This window comes from Electrophorus electricus, chromosome 14 (genome assembly GCF_041902795.1).
Source record: "Electrophorus electricus isolate QZ-2024a chromosome 14, ASM4190279v1, whole genome shotgun sequence".
NCBI lineage: Eukaryota > Metazoa > Chordata > Actinopteri > Gymnotiformes > Gymnotidae > Electrophorus > Electrophorus electricus.
In genome coordinates this window covers 607,258-627,500 of record NC_137510.1, presented here as the reverse complement: position 1 = coordinate 627,500, position 20,243 = coordinate 607,258, and the positions used below count along the sequence as shown (strand labels likewise).

Below are 20,243 nucleotides of genomic sequence, written 5' to 3'. Positions count from 1 at the left end.
TTGCATTTACACTCAACGAGTCACAACACAACGTTACGAAGCACCATCCAAGAGCAGTTACTACAGATGAGACAAATACAAGTGTAAATATAAAATCTAGTTTTTAAGTGCCTCATTAGAGTTAATACTTAGTTTTTAAAATTTGTTTATTCATTTTCATTCATGGTGGTTAGATATCTAACCCTGTCTAGGCAGAACAAAGAATATTAATGTGCATAAATTCTAATATGCATGAATCCTGAACAGGTGTGCCCTGCCCCTCGACACTTACCTGTTAACGCTCCCAGAGCAGGCAGCTGGAACAGGCAGTGAGGGTGATGAGAGTTGAGTTTGGAACAATAAATAAAGTTTATTTGAGAAAAAACTAAGAATTAATTTTTCTCTCAAAATGAAGTCAGAACCTCCTGTGAGGATGTGAACATGACAACAACCTCCCAAGGTGAATATGTGAACATGACAAGTTCACCAAGTTTACGCATCTATGGCAGGGCTCCAAAAAAATAAGTCTCTTCTGAAAAAAGTGTTGTGCTTTGCAAAAAACAAAAACAAATACATAAACAAACAAACAACAAAAACAGATGCTTGGAAGATTATGATGGCATGTAGCAGAAGAGACCAGGACTGGACTGAACTCCAAAACACGGTGGTGGTCAGGACTGAGGGAGAATGGATGGTGCCAAGAACATCCCGGACAGCTGCAGATGAACAGGTGCTTGTAACCCTGGCAAATGACCGCTGAGTGCAGTCAGGCGCGTTTAAGCAGGTCAGTCACCAAACCAGTGGGATTCTGGCACTCCTGCTAAAATAACTAATAATAGTTAAACACGACTCATCGATCAATTGCCAGGTGTAGTAGGTCTTTCTGAGCAGTGAAATCACTAAACTTCACTGGACTTTGGCTCTCCAGAACCGACCTTTGACAATCCAGTTTTAACCTTTTAACCTATTGGCTAATGCTCATCAGCTGGGATCCTACCGTGGTTAGCAACGGAGCCATTTTATTCAAAATAAAAACCTCACACACTCTCAGTTTGAGTCACTGCAGTTCATACTTGTATTCATTACCCATTCATGAATTATTCATTATTCAGTACCCTTCATTCTTGAACAATATCAGGATATACAAAGTTCCTGGTTTTTAAATTTTAATTAAACTAAAAAAAAAATAGATGAACCTAGAAACTGGTAAAAAAAATTTTTTTTTTTACATTTTTTAAATAAAAATCAGATACTCTAGTTCCAGGTTTTAAGACTGTGGAACTTACACTATGTGGACAGAAGTATTGGGACACCTACACATTACACATACTGGAGCTTTAGTGATGGCCCGTTATTAATCCACAGAGTGTCTGAGGGACTGCTTGTCCCTTCACCCCGAAGAGCGTTCGTGAGGTCAGACAGACTCAGTCTGTTCTAGTTCACTGGAACTAAGGGCCCCAGACAGACCCCTGAAACAACTCCACAGAATTATCCCTCTGCCACCAAAGCTTAGTCGGCACGGTGCAGCCAAGCAGGTCACGTTCTCCTGACATTCATCAATCCCAGACCTGTCCGTCAAACTGACAGATCGAGAAGCGTGATCCGTCACTCCATGTTTCAGAGTCCAGTGATGGCGAACTGTACTCCATCCAGCGCTCTGCATCGTGCCTGGTGACCTAAGGCTCACACACAGCTGTGAGGTGAGGGGGTTCACAGAGGTCAGGGGTTATAGAGGTCGGGGTGGTAACGTGAGGGGGTTGGGCACACAGAGCTGTAACCCTCCCCATCACTGTGATCCATGCCAAGGAAAAGCTCAGCACTGTGTGGGAAGGACTTAGAGATTCAGACAGTGAACTGGACACTTGAACCTTCAGCTTGTGTTTCACGCTCCCAAAGAATAAACAAAACACTTCAGTTGATTAAAAAACTTTATTTGGTCCAATGGAACCTGAGTTTGCAAATGAACCATACAGAGGTTATTCTTATAGAGTTTTCTTTTTCAAAATCAATAAAATACTCAATATTCAATATGTTCCACTTCAGTGTTCTCTTAGCCAACACTGCTGTGGGTCTATACAAACCAGGCTGTACAACACACACAGAAGAGAGGAGGGTGTGTGTGTGTTAAATGGGGAAGTGTGTATGTACTAGTGTAAAGAGAGTGAAGTATGTGTAGGTAGAGGAGTGTATTTGTGTGGAAGAAGGATGTGGATACACGTATGGGTCATAGAGAGGTGAGGCTGTACCTCCAACTACAGACAGCAGAGGGCGCTACTGGCCTGCACACAACTAGCTGCAGGGCAAACCACAGAAAAACAACCAATCAGGCAAAAAACCAGTCATACCAGTCCACAGGACGCAGTGGTGCAGGTCAGTGTGGCATTTAAAACCAGTGTACAATCAAAACCAGTAAAGAGACAACACAGGTCTCACACCCACCCAAACGTACCGGATATGGACAGATGCATCCCTACACCACCTTTACACTAGCTACGACTAGAACTACGATCTCGTCTAAAAGAGACAAATCTGATCAGTGATCAGTGATCGACACTTCCATCACCTCAGACCTTTAAACACCTTTATTACAACCTCAAATAAATTAACTAAATGATGCTGTTTATAGAAGATGAACCACATCTCACACACACACTCGCAGTCACTCACACACACACGCACAAAGTTTCTAAATCTCTGTGAACACAGGAAAAAAGGATGATATAACATTACACACAATCCCCAAAATTTAAACATTTTGCCCAAGAACAGTTCAAGTTTTGTTGTTGGTTTCTGGGAGCAAAGCCTCTCTCCACGTCAGACATGATAAGACAGAGTGAGATTCTTCTCTCACCCTCGTTCTCACCCGGACAGACAGAAAAAAAGAAACATGAACAAAATAATCACAGACGAGATGATCCAGACCTTCCAGGAACTACAGCACAGTGCATGTGTGGTTCATTTAACTGAACAAACACACCCTGAACTACAGCAGTGTGCGTGTGTGTATGGTTCCTTTAACTGAACAACAAACACACCCTGAACTACAGCAGTGTGCGTGTGTGTGTGGCTCATTTAACTGAACAAACACACCCTGAACTACAGCACAGTGCGTGTGTGTGTGTGTGTAGTTCATTTAACTGAACATAAGTATGGAAGTTTGCATGCGGATGCATCTCTTGCTGTACTGAGTGTGTGTGTGTGTGTGTTTGCAGCGGGAGGGTCTTGGCTCAAGGAGCAGACATCTGATTGGCTCAGTAGTTCCGGCATGCTCACCCTGACTTTCCGTGTGTGTGTGTGTGTGTGTGTGTGTGTCAGAGTGGCCGGGGTTTGTGGAGGCCCTCTGTGTCTGGGGTGAGTTGGGGCGAGTGTGCGGCTTTGGTCGGGGTCCAGTCCCCGAGATTGGCCTGGGCTGCTTTGCGATGGGCCAAACGATGTGTGATGGAGAAACCAGCATTGCCTTCCAGCTGAGAGAGTACCACCAGTACCTGCCTGCAGCACACACACACACACACACACACACACACAATGAGTAAGCTCTTGTTTTGTCTGCAGCTCGTGAGGGAGTTAAGTAGGATTGAACTCCACGGGCACTTACTACCACTAGGGGGCAGCGTTTCACACGCCCACATTCTACTCAACAGGGTCAACGGCACACATGCATGCGCACACACACACACAAACAGCCCTGAATGTTCAAGACTATAAAGAAACTCCCACTTAAAACATGTCTGCTGTTTATGAACACAGATTGCACTAGCCATAATCTACACTGGCATAGTGTACAATGACAATTGTGTACACTCCTCTACACACACACACACACACACACACACACACACACACACACACACGGGGTTGGAGTGTGGTGTGTGTACCGGTGTAAAGGCGGGACACTGTCGATGGTTTTCAGGCTTCCGCGGGTGGACACAACGTTGAAGCTGTCTGTGCAGTCACATGATACGTGGAGGTAGTACTTTGGGTGACGGTTCTCCACGACGACAATTAGCCCCGCCCACCCATGTGTCAGGTAGTAACATGTCATTCCCTCACGACCCTGAGACACAGAGAGAGAGAGTGAGGAAAGGTGTGTGTGTGTGTGTGTGTGTGTGTGTGTGTGTGTGTGTGTGTGTACCTCGTGTCTCTCCCCCTTGTTCTCTGTCAGTAGTATGATTGCATCAGCGAGGGTGGGGGCCGTTGCCTCCACCTGCTCCACCATCACCTGTCTGGAGCTGTAGACGGCCAAGATGTAGCCGGGGAAATCCTGACTCACAGCCCTCCCACTGGTGGGGCTGGATACTGCATCACACACAGACGCGAAAACAAAAGAGGAGCTTTAAATGCACTCAAATATTTTACTGTGACATAAAAGATAGCGAGAACATGTGTAAGTTTGTATGTGTACATGTATATGTATGTGTGTGTAATGTGTGTGTATATTTTTGTTTGTAGGTGTGTGTGTGCGCATGCATACCTGGAGTGGTGGTTCCTGTCACGTTCATCTGCCAGTGGTTAAAGGCACAACACACTACTGCATACTCTCCAGGCTCCAGCATGATGTCACAGCCCACAAATTTTTTCACGGCCCTCTTGCTGTGCGCCAGCAAGCGTCCGAGGCTCAGTCTGCCCCCGCTGGCGAATGAGGCGCGGAACACCATGATACACAGATCCAGAAGGTGGCTGTCGGCTGTGTCAGAGCGCCTGTGGGCGCACACACCACCACCTCAGTTCGCAGGTTTAAGGTGTGTGTGGGTGTGTATACATGTGGGAGTGAGTGTGCGTGTGCGTGTGTGTGTGCGCGTGACACCTGCTGCCCTCCTGGAACAGGGCAAACTCCAGTGCGGTTCTCTCTAGCACAGTCAGCGCAGTGACGGTGAGAGGTGCCCCTGCTCTGCTGGGGAAGCAGCCCTGTACACGCACCTCCTGCCAATCAGAGTGGATCTTACAGATGTCCACCGAGTCAAAATACCTGCAACGCGCGCACACGCACACACACACACACCTTAGATTATACATTTCCTGTGTCAAAATCATCCTTACAAAGTAGCCATACAGAAATCACAGTTAATTTTTCTTTCACTTTCTTTTTAAAAGACACACACACACGGTTAATTGTGTCATGTGGCAAGTGTAAATTATATATTAAACTTTGAGCCTCATAGGAGTGGCTGACTGTTATCACACCTCTGTGTGTGCGTGTTCGTGCATGTTTAGAACTGTTCATGTTTGCTCGTGTCTTCTGAAGTCACTCTAGCATTTGCTTTCAAACAGAGCAATCCATTACACACACACCTGCATGCACTCCTGTCTCTTACACACACACACACACACACACACACACACACAGACCCAATACTAACTCTAACAGAACAGAGTTCATTCACACCATTACAGATGTAAACACACACACACACATCCACCACTGTAAAGTCACTCCGTCACAGATGTAGAAACAGACACACACACACACACACACACACACACACACACACACACACACACACACACACACACACACACACACACACACACACACACACACACACACACACAGAGCTCCCAGACTGATGTATATGAACACTTGCTAAAATAAGCACCAAGTCTTGACTTGACACACCAGTACCGACTGACGCCCGTAAGAGGAGCAGCTTTTTGAATGACTGTCTGGTGTTGCGTCCCATTCAGGACTGACACTGGTCTTAGATTAAGACTAAGACTAACCCACATCATGGTACTAAACTCATTCTCATGTTGTCAGCAACACACTGCGTTGATAACTGCATGTTCTGTGAGTCTGTGAAGTTGCTGTACTGGATTCACTCATGAGTGCATATCTGATTATTACATACATCATTATGTATGATTGACAGGTATTGATAAGTGACTGACTTGATGAAGTCTCCATACTCCATCCAGAAGACCCCCTCGCTACTGCCATGAGCCATGAGATCACGGCGCAGGTGCTGAGGCCAGTCAGGCCACTCGTCTGACCAGCAGCCATTCCATGAGAACCTGCCCCACGGGTTCCGCAGACGTAGCAGCCTGGACAGAGCAGAGATGTTAGAGCAGAACCCTCCAGAACCGACCCATCTAAAACCTTCCAGAGCAGAACGCTCTAGGTGATGTAAGCAGGATGTGTGTGTGTGTGTGTGTGTGTGTGTGTGTGTGAGAGCATATGTGATGTGTATAGTACATTATGCTGTAATGGACATCACTACCTCACCGAGTATTGCTTCGTAGCACTACACTCATACCTGTAGCCTTGTACGTCTCGGACATCCAGTATGGAGTAGGCGTGTCGGGGACGGAGCCCCAGAGACTCATAAATAGCATCGTCCACTTTCATATTCCCACCCCCACATGACGCCCCCATCAGGAAACTGAAAAAAAAGAAAGTGCTATAAAATGTCTTCACACTGACAAGGTTGCTTTAAAAAATAGCATTCCAAGACAGACAGACACACACACACACACACACACACACACACACACACACACACACACACACACACACTCACACACAGAGACAGACAGACAGACACACACACAGAGAGACAGAGACAGAGACACACAGACACAGACACACACAGACAGAGACAGAGACACACAGACACAGACAGACAGACACAGACAGACAGACAGACACACACACACAGACAGAGACACACAGACACAGACAGACAGACACAGACACACACACAGACAGAGACACATAGACAGAGACACACAGACACAGACACACAGACACACACACAGACAGAGACACACAGAGACACATAGACAGAGACACAGACAGAGAAACACAGACACAGACAGACAGACACAGACACACAGACAGACACACACACACAGACAGACAGACACACAGACAGACACCCTGCTAGTGAGGACTGAAAGTAGAGGAGACTAGAGGACAGTGCTAAGAGTTAAAGCACCCTGGAGAAGAACGGAGAGGCACACAGGTACCATGGCATGGAAAGGGAATCACATTATATATATATATTTATTTATTGTGTCTGTGTGCGTGTCTGTGTGTGTGTGTGTGTGTGTGTGTGTGTGTGTGACCTACCCTGCCTCTTTGGAGCTCAGCATCTTGGCCCAGATGAGGTCTGTGTCGATGGCCTCCTCACGGGGGTTGGTGGAGCTCACCTGTAACATCACACTCTCACACGGCGCCCCAGTCAGCGTGGCCAGACCCTCGATGGCTCTGCCCGCCTGCAATGCGAAGTATGAGCCGTGGAGCTTAGCCAGGGCCTTCTCTATCAGGGCCACCCACAGCTGCCTCCTCTGGGCCTGGAGGGCCGATGAGCAGGGAACACACCAGACAAAAGACAGAACAGAGAATAAAATGTTTTAAATGGTTTCATTTGAAGGAGTTTAATCCCAGTGAAATTTAACTAATCTGTAATGGACTTCACACCAATCTGAACTGATGAAAAAAAGGCAACACACACACACACACTCACAAACACACGCAGTTACACACCCAGAAATACACACACTGTTACACATCAGACCCCCACAAACAAGCACACACACACACACACACACACCTGTGAGAAGAGGAGGTATCCGTACTCGTCACAGGGCAGCATGTCGTCCACCAGCACGGTGGTCCACGTCCCATCCTTACACAGCCGCACCTGGTACGCGCCCTCGGGACAAATGGTCCTCGTGATCATGACCCGCTCCACCAGTTCAGGACGCTCTGCCAGCACCGCTAATGCACTCAGGAACCTGCACACACACACACACAAAAATGACACTCAGGTGAAACCACTTCCGCTTGATGTCTGCGATTGAGCTGGATGAGAAGTGCAGGTGTGATTAGTCATGTCTGCTTTACAGTGGGTGTATTAACACAAGAGTAATCGGTTATTGTTTATCAACTGGTTAAGCCTGTTAACCTGAGAACAGACCCCACTGGTCGTCATAGCAGCATGCTCGCACAAACACACAAGCACACACACACACACACACCTCTCTTACCAGCAATTTCCCAGAAGCCCCTGCAGTATATCAGATGGGCGGGGTGTTCGGAAAACTGACCACTTCACCCCACGGTCCTTAAAGTTATTGCAGTTAATTTCATGTGGGCGGAGCCACTTTTTGATTCGCTGTTGGACGCTGTCACTCTCAGGGAAGCCTACTGATCTGGGACCTGGAGGAAAGCTGTCATCCACAAAGTTCACTGCGTTCTACAACACGCACACACAAACATACACACACACACACACACACACAGTGAGAGAACACATCCTGTGGGCATTTCTGTAGCTTGATTCTCCAACAACAACAATAATAATAATAATAATGTCTTTAAGAATTTCTGTGTGTGTGTGTGTGTATACAGTTGTGTATGAATTATAGAGAGAGAGAGACAGAGTGTCAAATGAAAAGACAGAGAGGTTGATAAGATTCACACACATACATACACACACACACACACACACACACACACAGTGAGAGAACACATCCTGTGGGCATTTCTGTAGCTTGATTCTCCAACAACAACAATAATAATAATAATAATAATAATAATAATAATAATAATGTCTTTAAGAATTTCTGTGTGTGTGTGTGTGTGTGTGTGTATACAGTTGTGTATGAATTATAGAGAGAGAGAGACAGAGTGTCAAACGAAAAGACAGAGAGGTTGATAAGATTCACACACACACACACACACACACACACACACACCTCTCTGCAGAAGCTCACGATGTTTTCCCAGAGTTCCTTGGCCTCGCCCTCGTCCGTGCGCCTGCGCTGTTCCACGTGCACGCTCTCCCTGCGGCGGAGGCCGCGGCCAGCGCGGCGTATGGACGCGTACTGCTGCGCCGTGTGACACGCCGCGCAGTGCTTCTTACGCCCCTCGTTCAGCAATGTGCACGCCGGACACGCCCACTGAGGCGGCCCCTTCTCCGGCCCTGCCCCCTGCTGGCGGGAGCAGGCGGAGCAGCTGCTGGGCTCGGAGAAGCCGTGCAGCTTGGAGGAGCCGCAGGCCGAGCAGTGGCCCGCCCCCGTGGGGTTCCGCAGCGTGCACTTGGAACACGCCCACGAGGTGAAGTCCGGGCTGGAGGGCGAGGCTGGCGTGAACCGCACGGATTCGCCGAGCACGTCGATGACATCACCGCCCGACCCCGGCCGTGACCCCCGGCAGGCGTCGCAGCGACCTGCCGAGGACACGGATGGCACAGAGGGGGCGGAGCATCCGGGACACTTCCAAGAGGGCGGGGATGTGACAGGTGCTGCTGGCTGGTTAGGCTCCTCCTCCTCCAGTACACCGAGGCGTTTGATCGGGTAGGCTTGCTCCGCGGGAGGGAGGGGCTTGGGTTTGGGGGAGGGGCCTGCTGAGGGAGACGTAGCCGGAGCGGTCGGGTTGGGCGGGCGGGCGGTGGGCGGGACTTCCCGTCGGCTGCGAGGTACGGGATTGTTCTGCAGGGAAGAGAAGGACAGTGGCAGGAAGGGGGCGGAGCTAGGGGGCGGCGACGGCGTGCCGGACGGGCCTGGAGGTGGAGAGTCCTCAGTGAGGTCGATGAGCACTGGTGCAGACGCCCCTGCAGTTGCCGCGGGAAACCCCGAAACCGGCGTGCGCACGTCTGGAACCACGAGCGCCTCTGGCGGAATCTTGGGCAGCGAGAGTTTGCGTGGGCCACCGCACGCCGAGCAGGACGTCGCCACGGGCGTATTGAGCAGCGTGCAGCGAGGACACGCCCACCCACACACCTCAGCCCCACCCACGCTCAACTCCCCGTTAGGCTCCGCCTGCAGAGGCTCCTCACTGGCCTGTTGGCTTCTGGGCTCCGCCTCGGAGGCGGGCTCCGAGGTGGTGGGAGGGGCCTGTGCGGGTGGGACAGGCCCATTGGGGGTGGTGGGCGTGGCTCCGCAGACAGAACACGCCTCCGCTGCGTGGTGATTGGTGAGTGTGCAGCGCGGGCAGGTCCAGCGGATTTCCCCCGCGCTGCTGAGCCGGAGGATACGATTGAGATCCGGTTTCTGCCGTGGAGCCTCACAGATGGAACAGCGCGGAGATCCCCCAGGATTCAGGAACGTGCAGCGACCACAAGACCACTCTGCACTCCGGACCACTTCAGCCATCGAACCCGGAGAGTGTGAATGACTGAGACAGACAGGCAGACAGACAGGCAGAGTGAAAATATTGACACTCTGTGTGTGTGTGTGTGTGTGTTAGGAGGACTTCATGCAGTGTGTGTGTGTGTGTGTTCACACAGGTTAGTGAGTCCTGATCACAGGGTACTGACGCTGTCTGGAATAAAAAGAGAATGAAATTAATCTGTCTGAGTGTAACCGGAGCTGACACACAGCCCTCTGAACGGTGTGGCCATTCTATCAGTAGGGGTGTGGGTGTGTGTGTGTATATGTGCGCTTTGAGATCCTCCATGAAGGAAGGTTTGTCCAGACAGCAAACAGCTCCATCTCCCCCCCACACACACACACGTGCACGCGATGGCAGCGAGAAGTATTAGAGTATTAGGTCCCAGTCATTCAGTCATTAGTACTGACATCAGCATTGGCTCTTATTCCACTTGGCACTGTGTGTGTGTGTCAGTTGTTATATCCTTCCAGTTGTCATTGGGAGGCATCTGTTCATAAATAATGTAGTGTGTGTGTGTGATGTACACCACTAGATGCTGCCATGTCATAAACAGAAAACACAAGTGTATGGGAGATGTATACCAGTGTGTGTGCATGATTGAGAGAGAGAGAGAGCGAGCGTGAGCGTGCGTGTGTGTAATAACTACTGCAGTATCTGTGTGGACAATAATCTGGGGAAGGTACTCTGTAATAACTCCAGACCTACAGACGTCTTTATGAAGCTGAGAGTCATATATTCATATTCATATCAAATCACTGCACATCAGATCATATCTACACTCCACACACCCCAAATGACAGACAGGTTCATCACAACATCATGTTCACATGTTTCACAGACTCCAAAAAGCTTTCCCCAGAGTGACACATGGTGTAGTGGTATAGGGGGTGAAGCGTATGACAGGGTTATCCTCGCTAAACACACGCACACAAACAGGCGCACAGGACGACTGCCAACAAAAGGACCGTCTCCTTTTCTCAGGAGCCGTGAGGCACCTGGTCTCACTTGTGACTCAGAAATCACGTTTCAGCTCCACGCAGACGACCTTGTTCTACCTGCTGTAGCAGTAGTCACAGACCTGGACCCTGGACCTGCTGTAGCAGTAGTCACAGACCTGGACCCTGGACCTGCTGTAGCAGTACTGACAGACCTGGACCCTGGACCTGCTGTAGCAGTAGTCACAGACCTGGACCCTGGACCTGCTGTAGCAGTACTGACAGACCTGGACCCTGGACCTGCTGTAGCAGTACTGACAGACCTGGACCCTGGACCTGCTGTAGCAGTACTGACAGACCTGGACCCTGGACCTGCTGTAGCAGTACTGACAGACCTGGACCCTGGACCTGCTGTAGCAGTACTGACAGACCTGGACCCTGGACCTGCTGTAGCAGTAGTCACAGACCTGGACCCTGGACCTGCTGTAGCAGTACTGACAGACCTGGACCCTGGACCTGCTGTAGCAGTAGTCACAGACCTGGACTAGAACACTAGAAACCTGTACAGATTACAATGACACAGGACTGAAAATTAGGAAACAGACGCAGGGCATCTGTGCAATTTTATGTCAAATTCACATTCAAATACTAACTCAAATTTAGCTCAAAATACTCCATTCCATCGCAGAACCAGTTGTGCTGTGTGGTTGTGAGGTGTGGGGGCCACTCTCACTGGAACAGACACCCAGCTGAAATGACGCACTCGGAATTCTGTAAAAATATCCTCAAAGTGCACAGGAAAACAACATATAAACAACAAAACACCTGTAGAGCTGAATTAGGCCAATTTCCACTATTAATCAAAATTCAAAAATGGGTGATTAAATACTGGCTACATTTAAAAAATAGAGACCCCCCCTCCCTCCCCTCCTACAACAACAAAGCACTGCAGTGTGTCAAGAGCTGAGCAGAGAAGAGACCCCTCACACCATCATTAACAAACACTGTTACACACCAGGACACATCAGAACCACGCTGACAGAGCCCAGACTCAGAGAACACAGCCTGGACATCCAGACCGGCCTATAGGAGACAGAGAGTCTGTCAGCAGTGTAACGATGACACTGCAGAGATGGAGCTGAACTTCCTCACTGAGTGTGAAACATTCTACCAAATATGTCAAACTTGCAATGAGCCACCCCAGCTTTATCCAACACTGACAAACTGCCCATCCTGCTGGAGAACAGAAAGAAAGCAGTGTTTTAGCTGGGAGATGCATATATGCCTGTACAACATGAGCCAATGAGTAACACACACACACACTCTCCGTATTGCACTGTTTGCACCTTTCTGTCTAATTTATTTTCCTCTTTTGACTTCTCATCTTGAATTCATTATTTCATACCAGTAAGTTTTTTCAAATGAATAATTATAACACAGAATTCTCCATTTCTTTGACTACAAAGGTTGATTAATGTTGTTAACACTGTAAGTGAATATGGTGTGATAAACTGAAATGAACTGGGGGGAGGGAGAGAGAGAGAGAGAAGGATTTCTTAGTGGACAGACGTGTGGAATGCTGTGCTTTGTGCTGGTGTAATGATTGTACCGTTGTACTGAACACAGGTCACAAACGCTGTGTGTCATTCATTCTCTTTAATTATTTATTTGGCAGCTTTCAGAAAGCCTCCGTCAGTTCGAGCTGGTACAACTATTTTCACATGGATGGAGATTTTCAGTTAGTCTATCCACGATTGATTCTTGTAATGGCAGGCCCGTCTCTACTGTGTCTCACCTCACGTGGACAGTACAAGTCTGCATCATGCAGAGCTTTTCAAATACTCAAAGACTCACATGTAAGCAAACCCTTATGAGGTCATCGTTATGATGGCATTACACAGCAGTACTGTAATTCACTTTACAACTATTTTTTGTGTCTGATTACTTCCCCAACGAGAACAGTAATAACTCCTGCTGGTGAGGGACGTCAGGTTGGTTAATGCTGGTATCTTTACGTAGTTGTTCATTTTCCTGCGGTACTTCTAGAGGGCGTAATCATGCGTGGATATCTTTACTCTGTTAGCTGTAGCAGACCCTACACACACGCACCCTCAATATTGGATAGAACACCCTAGTAATCATGCTGGAAATCCCACATTGATCTTTAAATAGAATATTTATTCATCACAAACTAGTTTCCAAGTTATTTGTGAATGCCAGCGAATGTGTTTTAGGGCATATTTTTAGTATATAAAATATTGAATAATTGAATTGAATCTTGAACTCAATCAAAAACTATACTGAATCTGAAAATGTGGTGTGTGTGTGTGTGTGTGTGTGTGTGTGTGTGTGTGTGTGTGTGTGGGGTCGGGGACAAATCTGCTTCTGGTCAGTTTATAAGAAAACAAGGGCTAGTTATGGACCACACATCACACAGTTCTTCCTCCTTTTATTTGACCTTTAACCTTTAACACAGCAGTTCTCATTAACAGTGCTAAGTACAGGACCACAAGTAGGTTTCTTTCCTCTTAGTTATGCACGCACACCCGGAGCTGAAGAGGTATACACAGACAGAGACAGAGACAGACAGTGTTTGTGTTTCATGCAGTTACCACTCAAGTCTGAATAACCTTGCTAAACTCATCAAGGCCAGTGTGTGTGTGTGTGTGTGTGTGTGTGTGTGTGTGGTTGAGCGAGAGAGAAAAAAAAAAAAAATTTACACTCAGCTGGCTGCTAAATTTTGATTGGTGGAAGAAACTGAACATTGTTGCTATGGGGATAATTTCAAGCAGCTCCAGAGAGTGAAAGACTCGAAGAGCAAAAAAGCGCAAATCTACAGAGTCAAAGAAATTGATAAACAAAAACAACAACCCACAACTCAAGTTACCTGACAACTCGAGGGCCAAAGGAAACCCACAACTCACACAGATACTCAACAACTCGCACAACATATCTTCTCTGCACACGACACACTTTTATAAAAAAGTCACACAACACTACAAAATAATGTGTGTGTTTATAGCAATACCCCCCCCCCCAAAAAAAAGCAGAGACAGATCACTAGGAAGGATTGTGTGTGTTTTGAACAGCTCAAACAATAACCCTAGGTTGTAAAATATTAAAACAGAATAGAGTAGATGAGGATGTGACGTAGACACACTAACCACTGCGCACGCACGCACACACACTCACTCCGATAAGTTCAGAGGAGGAACAGAACCGTCTAAAGGAAAATTCTTGATGTTCTCAGTTTTCTTCCAGTCTAATTCTACTTCCTTCTTTACAGTTTATTATATTACATTAGACATCACAAATAGTATAATAATGTAATTCAAGTACTTGTTCATGTAAATTGAGGGTGTGAGAGAGAGAGAGAGAGAGAGAGAGAGAGAGAGAGACTATGTTAAACAATGTGACAATTCCTTCCCCTTTATTCTCTCTTACACACACACACAAAACGAGTGACTCTGTATCCAATGCCCCCCCAAACACACACACAGGAAATGCATCAACCCCGTATGTGGGTCGTAAAGGACTGCTGAGGTGCAATGCTGGGATTTAGCTGTAGGAACAGACATGGATCAGGTTACTTCCTGAACTATTTTTGACGCTGTCTAGCCCAGATCAATACTGCACTTCCCCCAAACAGGATCCTTCTGTAGATTTGGGTGTTTGCGTGACTCTCCCGCTCCCCGAGCAGACAGACCAGCGCAGACTCGCTGGCTCTCCACAGAACTCAACCTTCTACAGTGACCTTCACCAGTTTAACTTCTGTTTTTGTTTAGATGTCCTGCGTTACATGTGATATCACACCACTGTTCCAAAAGGTACACCATTACCCCGCAGGCCCGTGGCAGATAACGGAGGGTCACACAGCTTCTCTGCCCAGCTGTGCTAGTGGAGGGGAAATAAATACTGCAGTGGATAAGAGTACTGGATTGGGATCTCACACACACAGTCCACTAACACACACACACAGACAGACACACAGTCCACTAACACACACACACACAGACAGTCCACTAACACACACAGACACAGAGTCCACTAACACACACAGACACAGAGTCCACTAACACACACAGACACACACACTCACTACATACAATCCACTAACACACACACGCAGTGTATTATTTATTCATACGTTGAGGTTCTCAGTCTCTTTATATAAAGATCAATAACTCACCATCAGGCCACCGTGTACCCTATGACTCAGCAGGAGAGCACTTCCTTCTCCAACATCCCAGCTCACCTGCCCTATGAACCACATCATCTTCCATGTGTACACACACACACACACACACACACACACACACACACACACTCCCAAGGTCCAGCTAAAACACTCTTTTTGGCCTGTTCTAGGTATAGTGAGTCTGGAGATGCTTTAAATGGAAGCTTTATCCTAAGCGCTAACGCTAGGAGAAGCTAACAAAACCCAAACCAGAAACCCGGCAGTGAGGAGACGTCCTCTGTGTGTGTGTGTGTGTGTGTGTGTGTGTGTGTGTGAGAGAGATATTTTTGCTGCACAATATAGTGAGTGATTGTGTGTTAGTATCTGGTGTGTGTGTGTGTGTGTGTGTGTGTGTGAGAGGTATTTTTGCTGCACAATATAGTGAGTGATTGTGTGTTAGTATCTGGTGTGTGTGTGTGTGTGAGAGAGAGAGATTTTTGCTGCACAATATAGTGAGTGATTGTGTGTTAGTATCTGGTGTGTGTGTGTGTGTGTGATACCTTCTCTCTCTGTGTGCTATGGGGTGATGTTGCCGAGTGATGAAGGTAGTCCCCCACACTGGACTGCTGTGACTGTTCCGGAGCCAGCCCACAGGGGGCGCCGGCGGGTAGGGCGCACTGCTAAACCCATGGTCCGAATCCGTTTCCGCCGTCAGCGATGACGCAGAACTCCCCATTGCCACGGCAACCACAACCTCCAAAAGTGGGGCAACAAACGTGCCGCCCCACAAGAGGTCCCGTGTCCCCTCTCAGAGCAGGTCAAGTGTTGTCCAGTCTCTCCAAAATCACTTCAGGGTTAGACGTCTCCATCTCTCTCTCGCGCACACACACACACACTACAGAGCTGACAGACTTGGCATGACTTCTGTGGACTGACCCGGAGAGAGGGGAGGTTTAAATGTCTTCAGCAGGACTGAGGCCGGACGGCGCCCCCAGCTGCTGCGGAGATTTCCCAGAATCCTGTTCGCTGGCGTCTTCTCCTGTCGTCTCTCCTCGTGCCCTATCAGGCACACGCCTGGGCAGCCTCCGATAAGAGGGCTCTTCACCCGGGAATGGCTCGCGCACGGGCTCCAACACCGAAAACAATCCGCTCAGTGTCCGCGCGGAGACTGCCGGTCTCACGCTCTCACTCTGTCCCGAGTGCCCTCTGTGCGCGCGCGTCCGTCCGGGTTTATCCGCGTCCTACCGAGAGTAACGGTCTACTTCCCAACGTGCTCTCTGACGGTACGCAAGCACCTGCCGCGAGGATTAACGACACCACGTTCCGACCGGCCCGTGTAGCCTACAGTTTCACTCAACACTGTGTGTGTGTGTGTGTGTGTGAGTGAGAGAAAGCGAGAGAGACAGAAATAGCCGTCCGTCTTCTGCCCGGGACAGCGGCGGCGCTGAACAGACCTAATTTGCGCGTGCTGTTACAACAACCCCGTCGTCCCGTGCCGGTGTGACCGCAGCTCGCTCGCTTGTTAACTACCGCTACCTCGGACCGTGCTCCGTACCGTCCTAGCTCCGCGTGGAAAAACGGAGAGGCGTCCGGTGAAGTCCATCAACACTGCGGGACGACCAGCTGGCCTGGTCGTCGGGTAGTTATCCCAGACAATCCGGAACGTCGGGGTCGCGAGCATCAAGGCTCCGTCTCAGATCGCTGCAGCGAATATTACAGAAACCAAAGGCGATGTGCAGCTGTCATGAGCTCGAGCACTCCGGTTAATAACAGAGGGCCTTCAGTCCTGCATGCATGCATGCTCTAGCGCGCGCGTTAGGTTTCTGTCCGGCCGTCCCGTGCTGCGTGCAAACCATCTGCAAACTACAGAATCCGATGAGTCCTTTCCGGGAAACCGGGCTTAGCTTGCGAGCTACCTCAGCTATCGCGGGAAACAAAAATGACTGTTGGCTGCTGCGCGTGGACGACAGATTCAGGAGGTTCCGGTGAAACAGAACCGTGTCCAGGTCCCTTGACCGGTCCCGTTCGTCTTACTCTGCTCATAATTCCGTAGCAGACGCGGCTGCAGCGCAAGCTCCTGCACCGCACCGCATATCCCCTCCGCGTGTGTGCGCGCGTTTATGCAGAGGCCGTTTTTCACAGCGCGTGTGACCGTTCCCGTTTTCTCCCCTGTGAAGTCTCTCCCCTCCTCTCTCGCTCTCTCGGATCAGGCCAACACGCGCAGATGCAAGCTCTCCTTTCGCGAGTATTACTGCGAGTCAGCAGTGCGCACGCGCAGAGGTTCCGCTCTCCAGCCCGCGGAGAACAGGGCTCTGTTCAATGCGAGCGGTCTCGTGCCTAACACACACCTCATTCAGAGCTGAGCACGTGCGGCGCGCTGATCAATTCTTAAACGAGGATGCGAATCTACGACTGATGCACATGCCAGAGCTAAGCGCGCGCGCACACACAGTGTCGTAACCTGCCATTCCCGGGCTCTGTGGTCTTTAGTTGATTCCGTTTTTTGTCTAGACGAGCCAACCACAGTGATGACTGACCCGCCACACACTGCCCCCCATAGTACAGGTGAAGGACTCTCTCAGTCGGACTTTCTTGGTTTTGTAGCACTTTGGTTCACAAGTGTTTGTTAATCCTTGTGAAAATCTTTAAATCCTACAAGATCTTAATAGCCAGACTGGAAGGAGGTGCAGACAGAATCATCCAGTGAAATTCTGCACGTTCATTGTTCCATAGTGAGCTCTGCCCGGGCAGGACCAGGTAGCTACAGCGGTCAGACCTCCTGATGCTGAGCCTCCAGCCAACACAAAAAAACACCAACGTCAGCACTCGCGCGCTCTCACACAGCCTCAAACGTCATTCTCCCTCTTGAGCAGATCCACTACATGACAGTTACACACACACACACACACACACATTACACTGTCTACACTACACAGTACACTATACACTCAGTGATACACACACACACTACACTGTCTACACTACACAGTACACTATACACTCCACACACACACACAGTCACAAGACACACTCACATTACACTGTCTACACTACACAGTACAGTGATCCACACACACACACACACACTAGTCACAAGACACGACACAACTCTAGTGTACACTACACACTCCGTACACCAGTCACCCCTCCCCCCCCACAGTCTTTTTCATTCTCACATGTAAAACAGTTTGAATCAGGCTATGAACAAATACCACAGAACTGTCCCAACAAGCCTTTCAAGATCTCAATGTTTTCTTTGCACGCGCACACACACACACACACACACACACACACACACCCCGGACACTGACACACAGGTAGGCTGGTCCACTGCTCCTTCACCTCTTTTCTGTATGAATCATGTCTATGGCAGGTGTTGCTGAGTAACAGGTGTTACTGAATCCACCAGTGTGTGTGTGTGTCTCCGTTTCTGGTGTCCCAAACCAACAATGGCCTTCACACCTGTGTGATCTGCATGCAGAGGCACATAAGCTACACTCACTCGCCCTTTGTCTCTACTAACACACGCGCTCTGTAAGCGCAGCCCACTTCAGCCTCGCGTGCCAGCCTACTTCACTCTCGCGCCACCGCCGACTCCAGCAGTCGCGGGAAAAAACTGCGAATCTCAGGCTTCACTTCCGCTTGGAATCGTGGAGCCCCACGAGCCAAAGTTCGCGCACAGCCGGACTTCACGTGAAGAGGCGAACCGGAGAACAAAACAGGCCGAACACGCCACTCACACAGGCTCGCGACCACAATCACTTAAGTTTCAACTGTAACTACCAAAGAAAAAGTCACACACACTCACACGCGCGCGGGTGATAAGACTACCTTTAACGTACTCCGTCTCCACACACGAGGTCAGTTTCGATTCTCCCTCTAAGCCTCACGCCCTTACCCGGGGGACGGCAGCGCGCGGCGTCTCCTCTCCGGTTAGTTAACTTTTCCTCTCGTCTTCCCGGATCAGCAGTTTATTCCCAAACCTTGTCCAGAAGCGCGCGCTCAGACGCGTCCTCATCGCGCTGGCCGCGCGCTCCGCCGGGTCTTGCTGTGCTGATGTGGAAACACTTAGTTTGCAGTGTTTGCTCCGCGCGGACTGGCTGAGCTCGTGAGTAGCCTGCTGTTACCTCCGACGCTCCAGGAAGAACCACCGGAGACCGGCCCGCTGTCTGCGCAAACCGGCGCGGGAGCGCAACCGCGCGCCGCGCTTTGTGCGCAAAGCGTGTTGAAGAATATGAACGTGGAACGGCATTTCCCAGAATGCAACGCGCGCGTACGCGAACACCCGGATGTGCTCGCAGGAGTCGTGCGGCGAGATCTGTGGACTAAAGTGAAGAAAACACACACACACACACACGCTTGACTTCACCGAGGTGTGTGTGCGTGTGTGTCCCGTGCGAACAGGCTGAATAAGTCCTCACACCGGGAGGGTTAAAGGAGGTTTGTGTTAAAGTTTCAGACCACAACCGGAAAACCACCTGAATGGCGAGCAGCGCCACCCTCTGGACAGACAGGCAAGCGCGACAGATGGTCAGTTGATGGGGTGAGGTCCCCTCTCAGAGGTGATGAGGGTAATATAACTGAGATTATGTTCAGTTATTCAACTATATATTCTGTCAGTGTTTAATAAATATTTGCATATTTTAAGTGCATTAGTACTTATTATTTATTATTAATATTGGTTTGTACTAAACTGTCTGGACACAGGAAAACCTAAATAATATTTTGAAGGCATAGTGTCTCCTCTGTGTAATATTTTAGATGACACATCTACTTCTCTTATTTGTATATATACTGGGATGTTGGTTTAATAACTTGATGCATATCACTCCAGTGGCCAAACGTTTGACAGTAGATATGTAACCACGAATAGAAGGAACTGAAAGAATGCAAAGGTTAGCAGGTTTAAATACTTCACACACTCTACTGCATATGAAATAGTTTTCTGTGCAGTGTATTTGGTCAGATGTGTGATTTGAATATTCAGCAATTATTTTGTATGTGGTAGTAGGTAGTAGACCCAGGCCAGTGAGGTTGT

The 20,243-nt window shown here is 48.9% G+C and overlaps 1 protein-coding gene across 4 annotated transcripts; it reads right to left on the bottom strand.

Annotated features, from left to right (window-relative positions):
- Positions 1-1,894: 1,894 nt before the first annotated feature.
- On the bottom strand, positions 1,895-19,798 carry capn15 (calpain 15). 4 transcript variants are annotated; one of them, XM_035530565.2, is made up of 13 exons: positions 15,766-15,896; positions 15,218-15,304; positions 8,677-10,096; positions 7,966-8,174; positions 7,530-7,713; positions 7,046-7,269; positions 6,231-6,356; positions 5,866-6,018; positions 4,784-4,945; positions 4,451-4,677; positions 4,112-4,275; positions 3,855-4,033; positions 1,895-3,468 (listed from the first exon to the last, which is right to left on the bottom strand). In XM_035530565.2, exons 3-13 carry the CDS (start codon positions 10,072-10,074, stop codon positions 3,291-3,293), a joined length of 3,204 nt encoding a protein of 1,067 aa, XP_035386458.1. In that variant the 5' UTR covers positions 10,075-10,096; positions 15,218-15,304; positions 15,766-15,896; the 3' UTR covers positions 1,895-3,290. The 4 variants fall into 4 exon arrangements, with proteins under 4 accessions (XP_035386458.1, XP_035386457.1, XP_035386456.1 ...); XM_035530564.2 differs by lacking the exons at positions 15,218-15,304; positions 15,766-15,896 and adding an exon at positions 19,037-19,798; XM_035530563.2 differs by lacking the exons at positions 15,218-15,304; positions 15,766-15,896 and adding an exon at positions 19,104-19,798.
- Positions 19,799-20,243: the final 445 nt, after the last annotated feature.